Source organism: Psammomys obesus, unplaced genomic scaffold, assembly GCF_907164565.1.
Source record: "Psammomys obesus unplaced genomic scaffold, mPsaObe1.curated_primary_1811, whole genome shotgun sequence".
NCBI classification, from domain to species: Eukaryota; Metazoa; Chordata; class Mammalia; order Rodentia; family Muridae; genus Psammomys; species Psammomys obesus.
Genome location: NW_026596101.1, coordinates 21,619,693 through 21,640,269, shown reverse-complemented (window position 1 = coordinate 21,640,269; position 20,577 = coordinate 21,619,693). Strand labels below are relative to the sequence as shown.

General features: G+C 42.9%; 2 protein-coding genes across 2 annotated transcripts in view; both read left to right on the top strand.

The window, feature by feature from the left end:
- The first annotated feature begins 6,601 nt into the window (after positions 1-6,601).
- The window catches only part of CUNH3orf20 (chromosome unknown C3orf20 homolog), a 47,291-nt gene continuing 33,315 nt past the window's right edge, over positions 6,602-20,577 (top strand). Inside the window, exons 1-5 of the mRNA XM_055628547.1 lie at positions 6,602-7,299; positions 8,313-8,450; positions 15,165-15,281; positions 16,407-16,539; positions 17,314-17,568. Coding sequence (XP_055484522.1) covers positions 6,816-7,299; positions 8,313-8,450; positions 15,165-15,281; positions 16,407-16,539; positions 17,314-17,568 — 1,127 coding nt within the window. The 5' untranslated portion in view covers positions 6,602-6,815. The remainder of the gene's footprint in view (positions 7,300-8,312; positions 8,451-15,164; positions 15,282-16,406; positions 16,540-17,313; positions 17,569-20,577) is intronic.
- Positions 16,530-20,577, top strand: part of Fgd5 (FYVE, RhoGEF and PH domain containing 5) — a 164,012-nt gene continuing 159,964 nt past the window's right edge. Inside the window, exon 1 of the mRNA XM_055628544.1 lies at positions 16,530-16,539. The gene's annotated coding sequence lies outside the window, so the exon portion shown is untranslated. The remainder of the gene's footprint in view (positions 16,540-20,577) is intronic.

The window sequence follows — 20,577 nt, the reverse complement described above, 5'->3', positions numbered from 1 at the left end:
GAGACATGGAGCTACAGGATTAGGAGTTTACCATGCTGAGTTTTGGGTTTGCTTTGGTCCAGTTTTTTTTTTTTCCACTATGCTTTCAGTAATCCTATTTGAAATGGAAATGTGTATCTATGCCATTGTATTTTGGATATATATTTTTTGCTTTTTTATTTCATGGGGGTTACAGTTAAGAGACTGCCTTGAGTCTCAGAAAAACTTTGGACTTTTAAACAGTGTTGGGACTAAGAGAGTACAGGGACTTTAGAAGACAGACTGAATTATTTTGCAGTATGATATGGCCATGAGACTATGGAGGCCAGGGAGTTTAATGTAGTGATTTTGGACAATAGATATACCTCCATATTCTCAGGCATTTGATAACTTGGCTCCCAGTTTGTGGCAGTGTTGGGGAGGGGAGGCTTAGGAGTTATATCATTGAGACTGATTTTAAGAGCTTAAAGATTTGTGCCATTTTCAGTTTGCTCTCTGCTGCTTAAAGTTGGAAGTGTGAACTCTCAGCTGTTCCTACCTTTATGCCTCCCTGCTGCCATGTTTCCTCACTATGATAGTGATGCTTCCCTCCCTGAACCATAAATCCAATAAACCCTTCCTTCCATAATTGTCTTGGTCATGATGTTTTGTCACAGCAATAGAAACATAACTAATATAGACACCATGGCCGTTACACATTTTTTTGTAGTGTGATTCCTATTGTAAGTCAGTTTCATTTCATTCTTCCTTTTACATTGAGTTTCTCAAGGGCAAGACTCATGTCTCAATCCTGGAAAAGTGAATGGCAGAATAAAATTGGATAGATGAGGAGACTCGACATGACATAAAATGGCTGCTAAGAAATAACATTTGATGGCAAGACTAGGGATCTGAATGAAGAAGTGGCTTACAGCTACTAGGAGCAAAGGGCCCAGCTTATGTGAGAAGTAAACTCATGGTTCAAATGTCTGCTAGAGATATACCCATCTCATCCATTCCAGGCAAGACATAAGAGAAGGGCAGTGAGTGACTTAAAAGTGGGCTTTTCCATAAAGGCAGCCTCCTTTAAAAATAACTCTCAAGGTCCTGTACCCAACAGCTTCATCTTCATCTTCATCTTATAGGTAGAGTGTAGTAAGACATTCACTTTTTAAGCAAATTTTGAATATTATCTGTACATTTAATTAAAATAACATTTTTTAATTTAAATTTTATTTTATTTTTAATTACACTTATTTACTTTGTATCCCCCCTCTAGTTCCCTCTCTCCTCCCTTCCCAATCTCTCCCTTCCTCCCCCTTCTCCACGAATGCCCCTCCCCAAGTCCACTGGTAGGGGAGGGTTTCTTTTTCTTCCTTCTGATCCTAGTCTGTTAGGTCTTATCAGGAGTGGCTGCATTGTCTTCCTCTATGGCCTGGTAAGGCTGCTCCCCCCTCAGGGCGAGGTGATCAAAGAGCAGGCCAATCAGTTCTTGTCAGAAGCAGTCCCTATTCCCATTACTATGGAACCTACTTGGACACTGAACTGCCATAGGCTACATCTGTGCAGGGGTTCTAGGTTATCTCCATGCATGGTACTTGGTTGGAGTATGAGTCTCAGGATTAAAATAACATTTTAAAATTGGCTTTTTAAAATTGGTCTGAGTAGGTATGTTTCCAAGTATATAAAATACCTGCTAAGCATATAGGAAAGTGCTTAACGTCATTGGACACATGAGATTGTAAAATCAAATCAGTAACTTAATATCCACTGTGATGATATCAGAACCAAAACAATAGGGGCAAGATTTGTTCACAAGGGCATGTAGAAATTGGGACCTCCAAAATATTGCTGGGAACTGTGAAAATGGAGTTACTGCTTTGGTAAAGTCTGGGGTTCTGCAGAGAGGTAGAGTGCTGGGCCGATGGCTCAATCAGTAAAATGTCTTCTGTACAAGCATGAGGAATTAAGTTATGGATACCCATCACTTCTTCCTGGCAGAGCTACAGCCCCAGTGTGGTGTAAGCGTGTGATGGGAGTAGAAAGAGAAAAAAACAGAAGTATCTCTGATGTTCATTGGCCGACTAGTAGAGTCAATTAGTGAGCTCTAGTTTTTGGTGAAAGACCTTGTCTAAAAAAAAGTGAAATGGAGAATGACTAAGAAAGTCACTGGAAACTTACCTGTTGCCTTCACTTACACACACACGTGCACATGTGCCCTCCCACACATGTATTCCTGCCACACACAAAAAAGGGCTAGCAAGATGGCTCAGCAGTAAAAGTACTTGTAGTGGAAGCTAGCTTGAGTTTAACCCTCACACCCATGTAAAGGTAGAAGGAGAGGCTTGACTCTATGCAGTTGTTGTCTGATCTTCATGCATGTCACACACACACACACACACACACACACACACACACACACATACACATATGCGCAAACAATGAAACAATGAAAAACAAGATTTGGTGTGGTATCACATCACATGCCTTTATTTTATTTTGTATATGGTGTTTTGTCTGCATATATGCTTATGTACCACATGCCTGGTGCCCTCAAGGCCAGTAGAGGGCATCAGATCCCCTAGAACTGAAGTTACAGATGGTTGTGAGCCACCATGTTGGTGCTGGGAATTGAACCTGGGTCCTGTGGAAGAGCAGCCTTAACCACTGAACAATTTTTCCAGACCCATGGCACATGACTTTAATCCTAGCACTTAGGAGGCAGAGACAAGTGAATTGAGGCCAGCTTGGTCTACATAGTTTCAGACAAGCCAGAGCTAGAGTGAGACTGAACAAACAGTAATAAAACTCAAAAAGTAACGAAGTATTTATGCATGCTGCTATATGGGTGATTGTTTAAAAAATGTTTTATATATATGAGTGTTTTACCTTCATGTGTGTACAGACTCTGCACATATGTACACTCTGCCTGAAGAGGCCAAAGAGGACACTAGATACCCTGGGTCTGGAGTTACAGATGGTTGTGAACTACCATGTTGGTGCTGAACCTGAATCATTCTGAACTGCTGATGACTCCAGCTCATGACTACAAAATTTTTTGAGACAGGTTTTGTTTGTTTGTTTGTTTGTTTTTTAATTGCCCCGTCTGTCCTGGAACTTGCTCTGTAGATTAAGGTAGCCTCAGACTCAGAGATCTGCCAGCCTCTGCCTCCCTCCTGGGATTAAATGTGTGTGCCACCATGCCTAGCCTAGCCCATCATGGATAAAATTTCAAAGCATTATAGCAAACAAAAAACCCACAAAGAATCACGGAAGTGTTTATATTTTTTTTGAGAATTTCATACATGTATATAATATATTTTGATCATATCCAGCAACCCCATTACCTCACACCAATTCCCTCAAACTCCCCTAATCTTTTCACCTGTTAACTTCATGTCTTTTTCTTTTTCTTTCTTTTAAAAGCCCACTATGTTAGTTACTTTTTCATTTCCATTTTTTCCATGATGAAATACCATGACCATAAGAAACTTACAGAAGCAAGAGTTTATTCTGGCTTGCAGTTCTATAGAGAAAGCCTATAATATCCAGGAAAGCATGGCATGGTGGCAGGAACCGGAAGCTGATTACATTTCTGTCTATATACGCAAGGAGGGAGGGAGGGGAGGAGGGAAGGAGAGAGAGAAGTAGATTAAGAAGTAAGATAAGACTATAAACCCTTAAAGCCAACCCCCTAGATACTTCTGCCAGCAATTCTGCCACCTCCTAAAAGTTCCCATTAACTTCCCCAAAACTAGTGCCACCAAGTGATGAAATACATAAACCTGGGACACTTCTCATTTAAACCACCATGCCCACCAAGTCCAACTAGTGATGCTGGTGTGTGCATGGGTGTGGGTCTCACTGCTACATGGAAACATGCCAGTGGCCATATCCTCAGACAAACATGACTTCCTCCTCCAGTAGCCACCAAGTGCCAATAAGCTACTTAAGGGTTAGGAAGGACCATATAATTCATGATGCCATTTATACTAATGTCCAGAACAGGTAAATCTGGGGTTTTGTGGGATAGTGCAGTTGATACCTTGCTTGCTATATGTGGCAATGTGTGTTGTAATTTCAGTACTGGGGAGACACAGATTTCTGGGGCTCACTGATCATCTGGTCTAAGTGACTCCCAGGTCCCTGTAAGGCCCTGACTGAGAAAAACAAGTTGTGTGGCTCTTGAGGAACAATACTAAAGACTGATCTCTAGTCTCCCCATGCTTGCATACACATGCACATACACCTGCACATAATCTTGCATATATACATCCACAAAAAGGCAAATCTGGGACTGGAGGATAGTTCAGTGGTTAACAGCACTTGCTGTTCTTCCAGTGGACTGAAGATCAGTTTTCAGCACCCATGAAAGGCAGCTTAGAGGTGTCTATAACTTTAGTTCTAAGGGAATCACGTGCCTCTTCAGGTACCTGCATTCATGTGCACATACCCACATGTAGGCATACACACCTACATCTAATTAAAATAATTTAAAATCTTAAAAACAGTCAAATCTATATAGACAAGCTAGATAAAGTTATTTGCGCAAAATGGGAGTGATCACAAATGAACTTCTGTAGGAGATGATGAACTATTCTAAAGTTCAGTAGAAATATTTGCTGTGTTTCTAAATATATTACACATAAATTACATTGCAACTGATTTATATGGTATGGTATTTAAATATATTTATATGTATATATTTATATACAGCTCAGTAAGCCTATTTAAAGAATTGTCTTTTATCTGTTTGTATGATAGGTCTTTGTAATTAACTTCAAATGATAGGAACTAGTTAAAATAGGGGAGAAGTTTGCCAAACAGTTAACACTGCACATATTTCAGAAAATTCTTTTTTTTTTTGTTAGTTAGCAATATTTTTTTATTTTTAAATAATTTTATACATTCACTTGTATCCCTTCAGAAATTTCTTAATTGTTGTCTTTTTTCATTTGAGTCCTGACTGAAAGAAGAGGAGGAGGAGGAAGAGGGGGAAGAGGAGGGGGAGGAGGAGGGGGAGGAGGGGGGGGGGGAGGAGGGGGAGGAGGGAGAGATGGTGGGGGTGTTGGGAGAAGAAATGTCATTGTCATCATTATCTACCCTGTACAGTTAGGGTCAGACCTCTCTGGCTTGCTGCCCTGATGCCTGAGATTCTGAGTTGTGTCTTTGTTCTGTGTTCTGACCACTCCAGAACAAATCTATTTTTCTGCATCTGCAAAGTTGAGAAATGACAATGCCAGAGGTCAGCAGATAGACACAGGAAGCCACTTTGTCTTGAAGCCTGTAGAATGTTAGCTTTGTCCTGTGGAACTCTTGTTGTTTGAGAACTTTGTTCCTGATAGATGGGCAAAGGTAGCTCAAAGGTCAGGCTTAGTGTTGGCAAAAGCCTCTGTTCTTTGTATCTAGGGACAGACATCTCCCAGTTCAGGCTCTGGTTCCTCATTAACAAGACAGTAGAGAGAATAGCCTTCTCATATAGGTTGTACACACCTAGTGGCACGGACCTTCTCTGAAAGCATTGCAGGGGTGTACCTGAGGAACTGTCCTGAAATGGTGAACTTGGGATAGCCCCCAAGGTCAGAGCTTTAGAAAAAGAAGAGGATTGCCTGTGTGGAAAAGTAGTAGTCAGGATGGAAAGTGGAAAAAGAGATGGCTGAACAGCTGCACTCACTGCCAAGAATGGTGGGAAAGTGCAGCCAGCAGCCTGCCCTCTGCTCTTGTGGCTGACATGGAAAGCATGCTGGATTGGCTTCTGGACAGATGACAGAGATGAGCTAGAACTACAGGAGGATGCTAGAAAGGCCATGAGAGGAAAAAAGTCCTGCTTGAACTTCCTTCAAATGGACACTCTTGCATGTTGCTCTCCTGCAGAGGCTCACATCCTCATGTAGGCCCTCAGAAATAAGCCCTCAGAAATAGGCATTGTTCTTGTATAGCATAAGATCCAGATCCACATATTTTCATAAATGTGTTATCTGATAAATTCAAGAACCGCCCCCCCCCCCAAGCTTACTTGAACACTGAGAGCCCTTGAGCAGCCCTGTTAAAGAGGGAAGATGCTTTCCACAGTCCACTGTGGAAATGTTAGGGTATGCATTTTTCACACTGTAACATCTCTGCAGGTGTGTTACATCTTCCAGTCAACAGTATCTTTCTAACAGTACATTTTGCAATTGTTGATGTCCTAGACTTTGTGGAATGTTGCCTGTGGTATCAGATTTTGAACTGTGGGGTTGTATTGTCCTCCAGGCTTTGCTGCCTGGCCTAGGCTGTACATGTTGAGTAATCCAATATGCATCACAGGTTTGTGATGAGGAGCTTCCATGTCCTTTGTCTCTGGATAAAATCAATGAAATCCTTTTGTTTTTGCAGGCTTTACTCAGTAGACACAGGCAGATCTTCTACCCTCAGGTCGCTAACTACAAAAGGTGCAGTGAGACTATCCTCCTTGCCCTGGCCCTTTTGTTTATCTAGCTCCCAAGGTTCCTACTTTAGGTACTCAGATTCAGTGACCCTCTCTAGAACTTTTCTAGGCCTATCCTCAGCAGCAGGCCTGCCCCAGTGTGGCTCATTCGCATTGCTGTCCCTGGGAGATGAGGGAGGGGAGCAATGCTTTATTCTAGCATGAAAGAATGACCAGCAACTCTCTTATCCTTCTGAGACAGAAACTACTGGCTCGATGACCTGTTTGGGCTATTTCTGCATGTATACTCCATCTTTTTGCAAGGCTTCTCTGTAGGTAAGAGCTTCTGAGCCCAGTCACATCACTTCTCAGAGTGCTGAGTCTTTACAACTGAAGGTCCCTCTCCTCTGAGATGGACAGTGTCACCTAGCAGTATGCTTTCCCAGACGACATGAACCAGGTCAAAAGTAACCGAGAACTGTACCTACAATATTCAGCCACAGCTCCCAAACTGCTGGCCCAAATCTCCAAACTCTTCATTGTCTGCCGCAACGCAGGCATTTCCATCCCAAAAGGCATCAGGAATATCTTTGAATTCACCTGGGAGGAACTCATCAGTGACCCTGCAGTGCCTACTCCATCCGAAATTCAGGATCTGGTGATTTCCTTTGGATCTCCTACAGTGGTGCTTGCAGAAGTGGTCCCAGTGCAGACCCCGCTGCAGAAGAAGCCACCCCCACCACCCCCACCACCCCCACCACCCCCAGTAATCCTCACAGCTCCCACTGGGGCCAAGCACTCGGCCCCCACACCAGCCCCTCCTCGGCTGAAACCCAGTGGCCAAGAAACACTGCAAAAGTTTCAGCGGCAATCCATCCACCTATTGACGGAGCTGCTTTCTCTGAAGATGAAGGCCATGGTGGAGTCTGCCTCTGGTAAGGCTGTTCACAGATTCCACTTTGTTTCTGCACAGGTGTGTGGGGGGGGGGGCGACGAGCATGCGCACATACACGCACAATGCCTCACATCTACCCCTACAGGTATGAGTTGAGCATCCATAACCTAAAAGGCTCTGCAGTCTAAAGGATGTTGAGTGCTCATATGAATGAGCTGTGGAATATTCCAGAGCTGACAGTGCAGGATAATTTGCATGTAAGACAATCTTCAGTCTGCACACAGAGTGCACATGAAACATCAGAGAATTCCATGTCTTTGAGTCTCATCCCCGTATATCTCAGTATGTACAGGAAGACATTCCAAACTCTGGCCTCCGCCAAACCCCATACTCTTTTGACCCTAAGCCCTGGGATAAGGGCTACTTAACCTGTGTAAGTATGCACTGGGAATGAGGGGGTGTAGGTTTAATGCAAGAACTGTGTTTTCCTCTTTTTTGCCAGTACCCTTTTTATGCCTCCTCTGCTCTCGCACCTCCCCTCCCAATCACCCATCTCTAGAGTACCTATTCAAAAATTAGCAGTGGTGGCAGTAAAAGGTGCTAAAGGCAGTAGAGGTGCTGAAGGGAGAGTTTGGGGTGATGGTGCAGAGGTAGACAGAACTGCATTGAGGAGTGGAGACATGGAATTTGTGAATCAAGAGTCTGGTTCAAAAAATGCCAAGGGAATTCTGAGAATCCAGTGCCCCTAAACTGAGGGCATCATTCAAGGGCTGTGGAAGAACCTAAAGCAATGTCAGTGGCTGCCTCTTGGAGGCCTCAGTGCTCAGCTGTGGGCAAGGAGACAGACAGGCAGGCAGTAGGGTTGGGAGCAATGTTCTGCCTACTGGATCTTGGGCTCTCTGCCCAATTGAGGGTACATCTCAGGAGTTCCTCATCCTTACATCAAAAGTAAGACTTCACCTTTATTTCCTTGGCCATTTGCAAATGTCTTTTTCTGGAAGAGTTATTCATGCCAGGAGAAAAGCACTTTGTCTTTGCTTATTCTTTCATCAGGTGCTGATCCTCTAGACATCACCAAGCGCTTTGTGGAGGCCAGCCAGCTCCTTCATCTCAATGCCAAGGAGATGGCCTTTGACTGCCTGACTGGCACTATTGGAAAAAGCTGTTTGAGTGGAGCACAGCTAAGTAAAGGTGGGTGTCCTCCAGGAGAGAAAAAGTGCAAACAGTGCCAACAAGAAGATGCCAAAAAGGTGAAAGCTACAGGGAGAAAGGCCAAGAAAAGCTCCCAGGGATTAAGGTGGCTGTGGAGCAGCAGGAGTCCTAGATGCCATGCTGCTGGCAAGGAGAGGCTCATGTACCTCTGAGAGGGCAACCTGATTGTTTGTTGGTGAAAATGTCTTCACCTCATATCTCATAGTCTAGCTCCTCAGGTCATTCCTAGGACATGCTTTTCAACAGTCTGTGTTCAATGTTTTAAAATTTCAATCTGTTGCAGACCAGCCCTTTAGCACACATGGTAAAGATGTCACAGCAAAGAAGTCACTACACAGATTGCTGACGATCCTGATGTTCTGTGTCTGGGCTTACCTCTTTATGGCATATAGGAATCAGCTCTCATCTGCTAGCCACAACTCAGCCCCATGCATACAGGCAGTCCCATAGGAATTCTCATTACAAAATCATTTGGAGAGGCAGAAAGACTAGAAACAGCCGTCTACCAAAGAAGACAAATTATGGTCCATATAGATACTGTTTTCTGGTGAGCAACAAAAATGAATAAATCAAACTGAACATACAACACATACCTGACATCCTGACTCTCATTTAGAAGCAGGGAGAATTAGGAGTTCAAAATCCTTCTCAGCAATATGAGTTCTAGGCCAGTCTGGGCTACATGAGACCCTGTACACTTACCCTAAAGCATTAAGACACTCAGCAGTGTAGGTAAATATTTAATACTTTGATATAAGCGAAGAGACATTGTTTATGAATATATCAAAATACAAACCAGGAGGAGAAATATTAGAGGTGTGATCTTTGGAGATATGGAGGTAGGTGAACAAGATCTGCAGTACTACAATTCACTCAATGACTGTAATAAGTTTTTATTTTACCTAGTTACCTGTGCGTATGAAAAGAACAGTTACCTTCTTAGCAAATAACAAATATAGTATAAAGTGAAAGTGATGACACCGTTATGTTGCTCATTCAGTTCCAGGATTTAGAAAAAGTTTGTACCCAATACCAGTATCACCCCGAACACTCAAAGCAACCATCATTGTTCTTTCTGTTGTGAGTTTGGATGGTTTAGATTTCAAACATGAGTGAGCTCCTGCAGGATTTATTTTTGTTGCCTGGCTTATTTCACTTAGCATAATGACTTCTAAACTCTTCTATCTTGATGTAAATGGTAGAATTTACTTACTTTTTAAGACCAAATACTACCTCACTTTGTATATGTATCACATTTCTTTATCTGTTGACCCACTGGTGCATACTCAGGCTGATTCCATGTTGGCTGTTGGGAATTATGTTAGAGCGAACATGTATGTACAGATATCTCTTTATGATACTGGCTTCATTTCCTTGGGATATATACTTGCAAGTGAGGTTGACATATAATAGTTCTATTTTTAAGTTTTGTTGTTTTTTGTTTTTTTGGTACAGGGTCTTGCTATGTAGCCCAGGCCAGTGTTACCTTGTAATTTTCCTGCCTCATCTTCCCAAGTGCTGTGATTAGAGGTGTGTGCCACTCTGCCCAGCTATTTTAATTTTTCAGGGAATCTTCATTATGACTATTCAGTTACAATGTTACCATAATTATAAAGCTATTTCTTCCATCCCCTCATTATCATTGTTATTGTTTTTGATAAAATTCGTGAAATGACATTTCCTTATAGCTTTGATTTATATTCTTCTGATGATAACTTTGAACATTTTTTCATATATTGTTGGCCCTGTGTATGTCTTTGGCAAATATCCATGTTGATCCTTGGTCCCTGTTTTCAATCGCTTTTCCCCTGTGGTGTTTTATATCTTTAGCTTAGCTTAGGGACACTAGTGTTCATTTGAATGCTTAGCAGTGCTGTCAGTTTGAACTCAGAACAAATGAAATCTTCTATCCATGCTCTGTGACTGAGCAGTCAGCCATCCATTAGCCCCACTCCTTGCCACCAAGGCAGCGTCTTTGTTCAGGTCTCTTGACGAATGAGGCTAAATACCTGATAATGATAGACACACCCAAAGCAAATCAACATAGGATTTCAAGGAAGTTAATGAAAGTGACATAGGGATTCCATGAAAGTTGCTGTTGCATGCTGTGGTGGGATGAAGATAGCATGCCATGTCAGATCCCACAACAGGGAAGGGTGCCAGAGCCACTGAGAATCTAGGAGTAAACAAGAAAGCCCTTGAATATTTTAGCCAAGGGAAAACACAAAGGGAACCATGTTTTTGCTTTAAACAATTATTCAGGGAAAAGAAAATCAAGCGACCTTGCATACCATTTAAAATTTTGTAAGATTAGAGCACCATAGCATAGAATTAGTATCAACCAATTTGTTAAGCAAGATAAAATATTATTTTGATAAATTTAAGCTTCTTTTCCTAAGATTAAGTTCCAGTCAAACATTTCTCTCTTTCTGAGGAAGAAAAGAACAGAGGAGTCTATTTTAAGGAATTTACTTGATGCCTAGTGTGAACTGGGTCAGCTAGGTTTTACAGTCTTTTTAAGTCCCTCAGTGTTGCTGTAAACAGTGGGAGGCAGGTGATTGACACAGGGAGAGTTCTATATCTTGTGTTCTGTTTTAGGACTTACACACTTTTGTGGGGGCCAGGTCTTTTACATGAATGTGAAAGTCTGTCATAAGACCCCATGGGAGCCAGCCAAATCCTGAGCAAGGCATCCTCGTAACCACAAATTCCACATGTTCAAGTTCAGTCAATTAGCAGCGAGGATACAAAGGCACAGCTTCAGTTGTCACCCTCAGCCTCCTGAGGTGGGAAATACTTAAACTTTTAGGAACCTCAACCAAGGCAGAACTGGGAATTATGGCTGCTCAAAAAGAATTTCAGGATCAGCTGGTTTCTGATGAAGCAGAGCTGGCAATTTTGTTGAAGATATTTGACAACTGTCTTAACTGTGGGGGTCAAGAAGAAGAGGGCCATTAAGAAGAAAATAAGACACATTCAGGTGTGTGTGTGTGTGTGTGTGTGTGTGTGTGTGTGTGTGTTTGAGTTCCAAGAAAGAGCAGGGGAAAATAAGATGTACACAAGTGTGGGTAGGGCTTCTCAAGAGAGATACACAATTGTCTTAGTATTATGTCATTTTTGTGACTCTCAAGTTACATCTCAAGATTATTACAGTCCGTTCCCCTCCTCCCTACCCACTGATAAGAGATAGTGAGGTGGTTCTAGCCACACCTTAGATGAGATTATAATCTAGGGAGGTAAAACCAGGAGCCACCATGTCTGCATCAAAGGGTTTGTTGCTTGTGCTTTTCCCATAAATGGGGTCTCTGGTGAGGTTTCTAGAAAATTGTCACTTTACATCTGGGAGGGAGAAAGGCTTTGAGTACCACAGTTAACTGCTAGAATTCCTGCTTCACTAATGGGAGGTTTCAACTGCGTTCTGGGGTGAAAGGGCCCTCTTCTCATGTCCCTAAAAATTTTCCTGCCTCAAAGCAACCACAAATTAAACATGTTTATTTTTGATGGGGTGCTTATCAGGAGCACTGGCTGCTTTTCCTTTGTGACCCATGTTCAGTTTCCAGCACCCACATGGCAACTCACAACCACCTATAACTCCAGTTCCTTGGGAACTGATGGCCTCTTGTGTCCTTGGGCTATGTGTGGTACACAGACATATATGCAGAAAAAAATATATACATAAAATAATAATAAAAATTTTAAAACCATTTTTAAGAGATTGCCTCTGACCAAGTGTTGGGGGTGCATGACTTTAATCCCAGCATTCAAGAGACAGAGGCAGGCAGAACTCTGTGTTCAAGGCTAGCCTGGTCTACACAGCCAGGGCAACACAGAGAAACCCTGTCTCAAAAAAAAAAAAAAAAAAAGATTGCCTCTATTTTGAATGTGTTCAGGCATTTTCCCTCAGTGTTGTTTTCTGAGTAACACAGAATGGCAACCATTGGCATAACATTCATATTGTATTAAGTGTCATGAGTCATCTGGGGTTAGTAAAGTGTTTAGAATGGAGAGATAGCCCAGTTAGTAAGTTGTTTGACACACAAAATATTAGGACCTAAGTTCAGACCCTCAGTAATCCCAGTGCTGAGGACACAGATCAAGAGGATCTCTGGGCTTATTGGCCAGCCAGTCCATCCAGTTCACTGATTCTTGTCTCAAAAGATGAAGGGGGCAGAGCGCTTGTTTACTGCTCTTGCAGAGGACCCAAGTCCATTTACCAGCACCTATGTCAAATGCTTGTAACTCCAGTTATAGATGCCTGTCTCCCACCGCCCCCCCCCCAACACATATACACAGTTGCAGGGGAACCAATGTCCTGTGGATTCTGAGGATGATTCTGAGAGCTAATTCTTACTGTCTTTAAAATATGAGTTATATTCCATCTTATAAAGTATTTTAAGCATATTTTTAGGATAACAGGCCTTTGTCACCAAAGCAAATACCTCCTGAGTCCCTCAGAACTTATGATTTGTGGGGTGATAGTGAAATGAGAGTTCACCTGGACCATGATTATTGAATGGAGGATGCAGAAGGCCCTCCTATCATGGGACTCACTCAGAAATCCCTCACAGGCTGACACTTGGTGCAGATGCTTACTCTCTCACTTCTAAATGTTTGTTTATTGCTATTGTAGATATATGTATGTGTATATTGTGTATACATGTGTAGGTCAGAGGGTAATTCTATTAAGTCTGTTCTCTCCTTCCATCGTTAGTCAGGTTTTGGGGATTGAACTCAGCTCATCAGGCCTTCAAAGTGTTTTTAACCCACAAGCCATCTGTAGCCTGAAACAGCCTTCTCTTTAAAAGGCTTTGAAGTTTTCTTGGGGGTAGGGTATAGGCAGTTAAAATAGTCAAGTACAATGGAAGGAATGGTGCACTCATTTCATTTGGGAAAACGTTCATGTGATGCCAGATTTTAATTAGCTAAAATTGCTAGTGCATTAAATTCAAAGTATGGTATAATTTGTTGCAAATTTGTGTTTTTCTGGACTGCATTCTATTAAGTACTCCTGGCATATCTTTTTAAATCTAGCCAGAACATATCCTTTGCTAAGGTGACATTTCCATGGTAGTAAGACTGCTTCCTGCTTGTCTTCCTCTTCTGACAACTGTCCTCCTGGCTTGTCACAGGGCTGCTTCTTCATTTTCATTTGACAGTGACATTACTGAGTGAAATATCCAAAAAGAAAGCACTCTTGCCATCTTGGCTCGTGCATATATGTTTTGATAGTATTGCCATTATCTTTTGGTTTCTGGTATGTGACCAACTGCAAATGTTTGCCAGGATGGCTGTATGGTTTGCAATATTTGTTATGTGAGCAGAGACAGATTCCTCCCAACACTCATGTTCCATATTTATCTAAGAGCTTAGCATCACATCTTTTTTTTCTTTTACTTCTATATGCAGCTGTCTGCTCATCACTTTTTTCTTCTGTTGCATTGGTTAATTGGTTAATCTCTCCCAGGGTAGAGATTACTGGGTCAGAGAGTCACAATCTGCACATAACTTTCTATATGATTTTTCTCTACATGAACAGTTTGACTAGCATTAGTTCTTGCTCATTTGTCTCATTTTTACTAGAGTAGAAGGTACTGAAAGCTGTTTTAATTTTAATATCTGAAACATTAGCATAAGTGGTTGTTCTTGTGTGTTGATCATCCAGGGTGGAGGATATGTTTGTAGTCTTTTTTTACTTAATGAGGTTGCATTTATTGTTTTCTTAATGAATTTGAATATGTTGTAATGAGTGAATTTCTGAGCATCTTCTAACCCCAGTTTCATGCCTGACCACTGACATAACTTTATTTGGGGAGAGAACAAGTGAATGAGACAGTGGGCTTCATAAAAGATTGTAATTAGGAGTGCAGATATTCTACAGAGGCTACTGTGCTTTTACTTTGGCTATCAGTCTATTGATACAGTGAACCCTAAAGGACTGGAATTTCCCCAGGGGTCTCATGTTTGGGAAGGAAAAGACTTGGACCTTGTGGCCAATCACTGGGGAAACTTATCTCTAAGATATAGAGACACAGAGCTGATAACTTGCAGGACATAGCTCAGAGGCATGTTAGTGATGGGCAGGACCATACCTTGGGCAGGACTGCTTGATAATGCATAATTCTTGTGCCCTATTTAAACCTAAGCCTCATGTTAGTACCAGGAAGATGGATCTGTGGGTTGGGAGGGGTCAGTGGACCTCTTTATTTATTCCTCTTCCCAGTGTGGCCAACGACTGCATTAGGATTCTTAAGCAGCCGCATGTCAGGTGGCAGCACAGAAGATGCTGGGGTACTGCAGGACCGAGAGGCTGTTGGAGGAGCATCTGGCTGGCATGCATTGGATAAGGGAGAACCGGCTCTAAGTCCCTCCTCCTTGATGCCTAGGTTTGTCCATACCTAGGGGCACATTTGACATATGCAGAATAATTTACACCGTGCATGCTTTCTGCTTCTTATTTAAGTGTGAGAGGCTCTTCACCCTTGAGAGCTGAGGTACAGAGAACCATAAAGGGGACCCTTAATATGTCGTTTATGTATTCTGAACTTGTCTGTACATCTTACAAAACTGGCTGATTTATAGCTATAGGCAACTTTGGAATATCTGGCCCACCATCTTGTCTAAACAAGACTACATTACATTTTTGTAATTTAACTGATTAAAAGATTGTAAAGAAGACTCACTCTTCTTCCCTAGAATCAGTAATGAACATGTCTACCATAGGAGTAAACACGCCTTACCAGCTTGTCTACCAGAGTTCCACTGGCTGTCTGAGCTTCTCCCTCTCCACGGGAAAGGAAGGCAAAAAGAAAGGTGAGAAAAAAAGCAACATCTCCAGCTGTGCCACAGATCCTTACAAGCACTCCAGAGCTGTAGCACATCCAGTCACAGCAATCAGAATTGCATCCCATTCCCTGTGTGCCTCCCCAACTCAATCCATTTTTTCTTAAAAAAAAAAAAAAAAATTATTTTAGCGTTCTACCTACATGTACACCTGCACGCCAGAAGAGGGCACCAGATACTAGTATAGATGGTTGTGAGACACCACGTGATCGCTGGGAATTGAAATCAGGATGTCTAGAAGAGCAGACAGAAGAGCAGACAGTGCTCTTAACTGCTGAGCCATCTCTCCAGCCCCATCAATCTATTTTTTTTTTCCAGCCCAGGCAGTATCCAGATTCCATACTGTGAATAACACAGCTCTGTGCAGCCATACCATCAGTGGGGAAATAATGGTATTTGTATCCCAAATTTAGCAGGCTCCAGTTCTGTTCAGAAAGGCCAACAAGAAGGGAGGGAACTTTAGAGGAAATAGATAACAGGTGAGGGCTGGAGAGATGGCTCAGCCTTTAAAGGCTAGGCTCACAACCAAACATAGATAACAATTGAGAGAAAGAAGCTCTAAGGGAAAGATGGGGGGCTGGGCTGCTGAGCATTAGGAGACGCCTTAGGACCTTTCACTCACCCTGCCAACTATGATGACAAATGTGTTAGACAGACAGGTGGGGGAGGTTTGGGTAGTGAAGGAGGGTCAAGTTTGGCTCATGCTTCCCCTATGGTTTCCACAGACACTGGAGGTAAGGCTGGAAACTGAGAAGCTTGAAGCCAGTTCTTCACCCATCCTGCCTGCCTGTGTGACTTGTCTTCCTCATGCTTCACTCTCCTTGGTAAAAGGGAACTGGTTATAGGGAACTATGGAGGCATCAACATTAAGCCCCATGTCATTGCATGTTGCTGTTCATCACTATGTTCCTCAGTCTCTGATGTACCTTTAATTGTTGGCTTGCTAAGTTAGCAGCCAAAGATCCCCATAGCTGCATAGCACAAAAGAACCTCCTAATATGTTCTGCAGTCCTCCCTCAGGAGAATATGATGCTCGAAACCCACCTCTAAAGCCCACTGTATCTGTTATTTCTACCTCCTCACCTCTAACTACAGGCAAGGGAAAGCCTATAGAGGAAATCACATCCCCAATTGTCCGAGTCCGAACTCCTCCTGAAAGCGTTGTCGTTGAGATCCAGGACCCCTGCCCTGAGGCTCGGGAAAAGCTGCAGGATATGTGTCGCCACATGTGAGTGCCTAGATATGGGGGTGGCATCCACAGGACATGGGATGTGAGGACAGATGGGTGTCACAGCAGTAAGTGCATGCCCCAACACAGCTGTGTCCTTTACACACACACACACACACACGATCCTTCCAATTTATAGATAAGAAAAGTAAAGTAGTTCCTGAGCTTGCCCAGCTCTGTCAGCCCAACTCCTGTTTGATGATCTCAGCCTTTGCAATCTCTCACCCAAGGAAGTCCTTCATGTGGCTCCCAGCAGTTCATAGGCTTTGTGCCCCAAATGCTTGGCTTTTGGCATAATTTTCCAAGTGTTCAAGAAAAACAAAACCTCTCAAAACTAAATATTTCATTCACATGGGTGATTCATAGTATATTATTTGGGGATACTGTGATGCCTAGCAGAAATCCATTTCATCAAGGGCCCTTCCTTAATCCCTCTACAGCCTAAAGCTTAAACCTTTTTTAATATCTATGCTTCCTGGGATCACTGGGCCAGCTCACAGCAGCCACCCTGTTCACCTCTGTACTGGGACATTTTAGAAGGAACCCACCTGGAACTTAAAGGAGGGGGGGGAGGTGAAGGGATATTTTGTCTCCAGCTGTTCTAGGATATTGATACCTTCCCACTTCACATATGAGGAAGAACAGGATGGGGATATGTGCTTTAGGACAAGAGGACCGGAGTGGGAGACTTGGCTGCTGGGAAGGGGATATGGAGAACCTCTCTGGAGAGTGAGAACCGAGCTCCTAGAAGATGCATTCATCTCCTCCCCACAGAGAAACCGAAAGGATCTTTTGGAAAGGGAATACTGGCACCTACCCCATGATTTTACGCAACTACAGAGCAAAGGTAGCCTCTCATTTAGTGTTGAACCAAAAGGCGGATTCTCACCATTCCACTCCGACTCAGGTTACTTCTTTCACTCCTTCCAGCCACCATGCTCACACACACCGCCATTCTCAGGAGTGGAGGGGGCACAAGAAGCCCATCAAGCTGCATTACGCTTTCTATGATGGCTCTTCCTTCATTTAATATCCTTTTGATGGTTGATGCTCTTTCTTCCCAACTCATCCCCAGTGAACCTCAGGGCTTAAAACAGCTAACTATTCGTTGGGGACTCTTGGTCAACTAGAGAAGCCTGGTAAGGATGCTCTGAGAGTAAATGTTGGTCTAGGTCGGGCTCTGGAGGGACTAAGGAAGGAGTTCAAAGTTTAAGTACATGTTCAGTATTGTTCAACAGGAAGATATCAAGTCCCTGGTACCTGTAAGATGCTTGACTGTACAGGCAGATCCCTTCCTTTAAGGCCCTTCCAGGAGAGAGAAAACTACCAACAGGGTGGTTCATTTCCTGCTGGGAGGAAAATTAAGGTGCCCCTAAATGCTTTGAGGAGAGGGTTATTTTCCTGATCTTTATTCACTAGTTGTAGCCTGTAGTCCTTGCCCTTTACCTCTAAGGTTCAAGTGCTTGGAGTTTAAGCCCTCATCCCTCTCACTGTACATCTTCTTGACCTGTAGCTGAGGTCTGCCTTGGGTGACTGAATCCTAATGTTAGGTGCAAATGTGGCAGAAGAGGGCAAATTTCCCATGAATCTGGGAAGACCCTCTTCCCAGAAAAATGCACACACATGCATATCAGCACACATGTAAAATTCTGAACTGCAGCTTCAGGGAACTCATGGCCCATGGAAAACTGCCTTTGTGCCTGAGCTTGAATTCTAGTTCAGGAAAGCTCAGATGTTGAAATGCAGATCCCTTCAGAAGGTGAGCCTGAGGTCTGTACATGCCTTAGGGTGGGGTGGGGTGGCTGCTTCTTCTACTCACAGAGATGTACCAAGTGGATCAATAGAATGAACTGGATAGATCATTCATGAAACCTCAGAGGAGCAACTTTTGTTTGATTGTTGTCTTCTAAAACCAGGAAAGGATTTTGACTTTGGCTGACAAAAGTGAGAAAAAGCTCCCTTTGGAAAACATTGAGGGGATGTCCCCTTAGACTAGACACTGTCCCTTTCAGGCATCTTATCACTCATTCACTCTCCAACATCATCTAGAGCTGGATCAGAACCTGATACCCAGCCTTAAAACAATGTGGGCTGAGTCCAGTGGGGGAAAATCGCTTATTCCAGATTCTGAATCTTGACTCACACTGATTTCAAGGATGGGAGACACAGTCATTTAGTTGTACATCTTTATGGTAGAAACAAACCTTTGTTGTTAGGTCCAAAGAGGCACTATTACCTATTCAATGTCACAAAAGGAACTTGGTGGCAAAGCCTCCGGTGATAAATGGCTTTTGTGCCTCTGTTTTGGTCCTTTCTCAGATACCAATGTTATGCCTTTAAAGATCATTCTGCGTGGTAGACAGCATGGAAGAGAGACTTGAATGAGCTCTGGGCAATCAGATCTATTATTTGTAGTAAAGGGCAAGTTTCTGAACTACCTCAGCTGCTTTCCTGAGGCTATGCCACCAATCAGGCTTGCCCAGCAACAGCCATCCTCACTTTGCTCTACCTCCTCTTGACTTTACTGGGGATTCAGGATTTAAGTGCCACATCAAAGAAGTCTCGTCGTGTCTCTGCCATAAATGAATCCATTCTTCACACCCTCCCAGCCCTGCCGCTCCTGCTTCCAATACAGAAGAAGCAAACTCCTTCCAAGACAGCTGCTGCTTGAGAAGGTTGTGGGGCTCCCTTGCCCCATTTCTGACTCTTCACTGCATTAACCTGGTTCAACACATTTACAAGTTACTTTTCTAACAAGGGGACTGGAGAAGGGTTGCATAGGATCATTTTTCTTACCTGTCCCAGAATTACAAGGTGTCCTAGGTAGAATCAGCTCTGACCTCTGATTTATTGCTACAGGAACACTCAACTTTACTCCAACAGTATTGGCATCCTGACAATTAGTCCATTTTCTTCTTGGGAGTCATGGAGGCCAGGTTCAGTTCTTTTCTGTATTCATTACTTGTCCTGTTGGTATGACAGAATACTACACCCGGTATTTTGGAAAGGAAGGGTTTATTTTGGTTCTCAGTTTGCAGGTACAGTCCTTCATGTCAGGCATGGTGGCAGATGTATAGAATGGTTGGTTACATGAGTCACAGCCAGAAAACAGAGAAGAATGCCTGTGCTCTGCTTGCTTGCTTCTTTTTATTTAGTCTGGGACCCTGACCCATGGAATGGTGCTGCTCACATTCAAGATGGATCTTCCCATCTCAATTAAACCCCTCTGGGAGGAAATACCATCACAGACACCACCATAGGCTTGTCTCCTACATAATTCTAAATGCCACTAAGTTGATAGTCTATATTAGCCACCACTGCAACCCTATACACATTACTCAATCTGTGTGCCTTGCTTCTTGGTTAGATGATGAGTGAATTGGACCTCGCTATATTAAAGAAGTTCTGTGTCACTGTGTTCAAAGGCTAAGGTACACCTTAGCTGTTGGATCCTTCCTGAGTAAATCATGTTTAGAAAGCTTTTCTTCATGACCTGGCTTCTATAGAATTCTGGCAACTCTGTTTTTACACAGAGAAACAGATAAAAACGATAGGTCTTTGTGGTGGTCAGTTCCAAGCCACAGTTGATTTGAACCTCCTGGTGTAGCTCTCAGAACTAGCTCTGTGTTCATTTCATCATTCTTCCCATAAATCAATTGGAATCCCCTAGTTTAAACTTATGCTTTTCTGGTGACAGTGATGCTGAACAGCTTTGCATTTGCTTCTTTTGTCAGGTGCTCTTTGGAGAAGTGTGTCTTCTAGTCTTCTGCTCATCCCTTGATTTTCTTTTGGTGAAGCAGCTGCCAAGACTCAAACCCAAGGCTTCAAATGTGACACACTCTACCACTGAGCCCTGCCTCTAAACCCAAAAGTTGTTCATTTTGATGAAGTCCAAAGTTCCCCATTGTGTTGGTTTCACATCTGTGACATCACTGCCAGATCCAAGGTCATGAAGATTTACCCTGTGTTTTCTTTTAACAGTTTTATAGGGGAATTGAGGTATTCTGAACCAATATTTGCCTCTTATATGGACGAAAA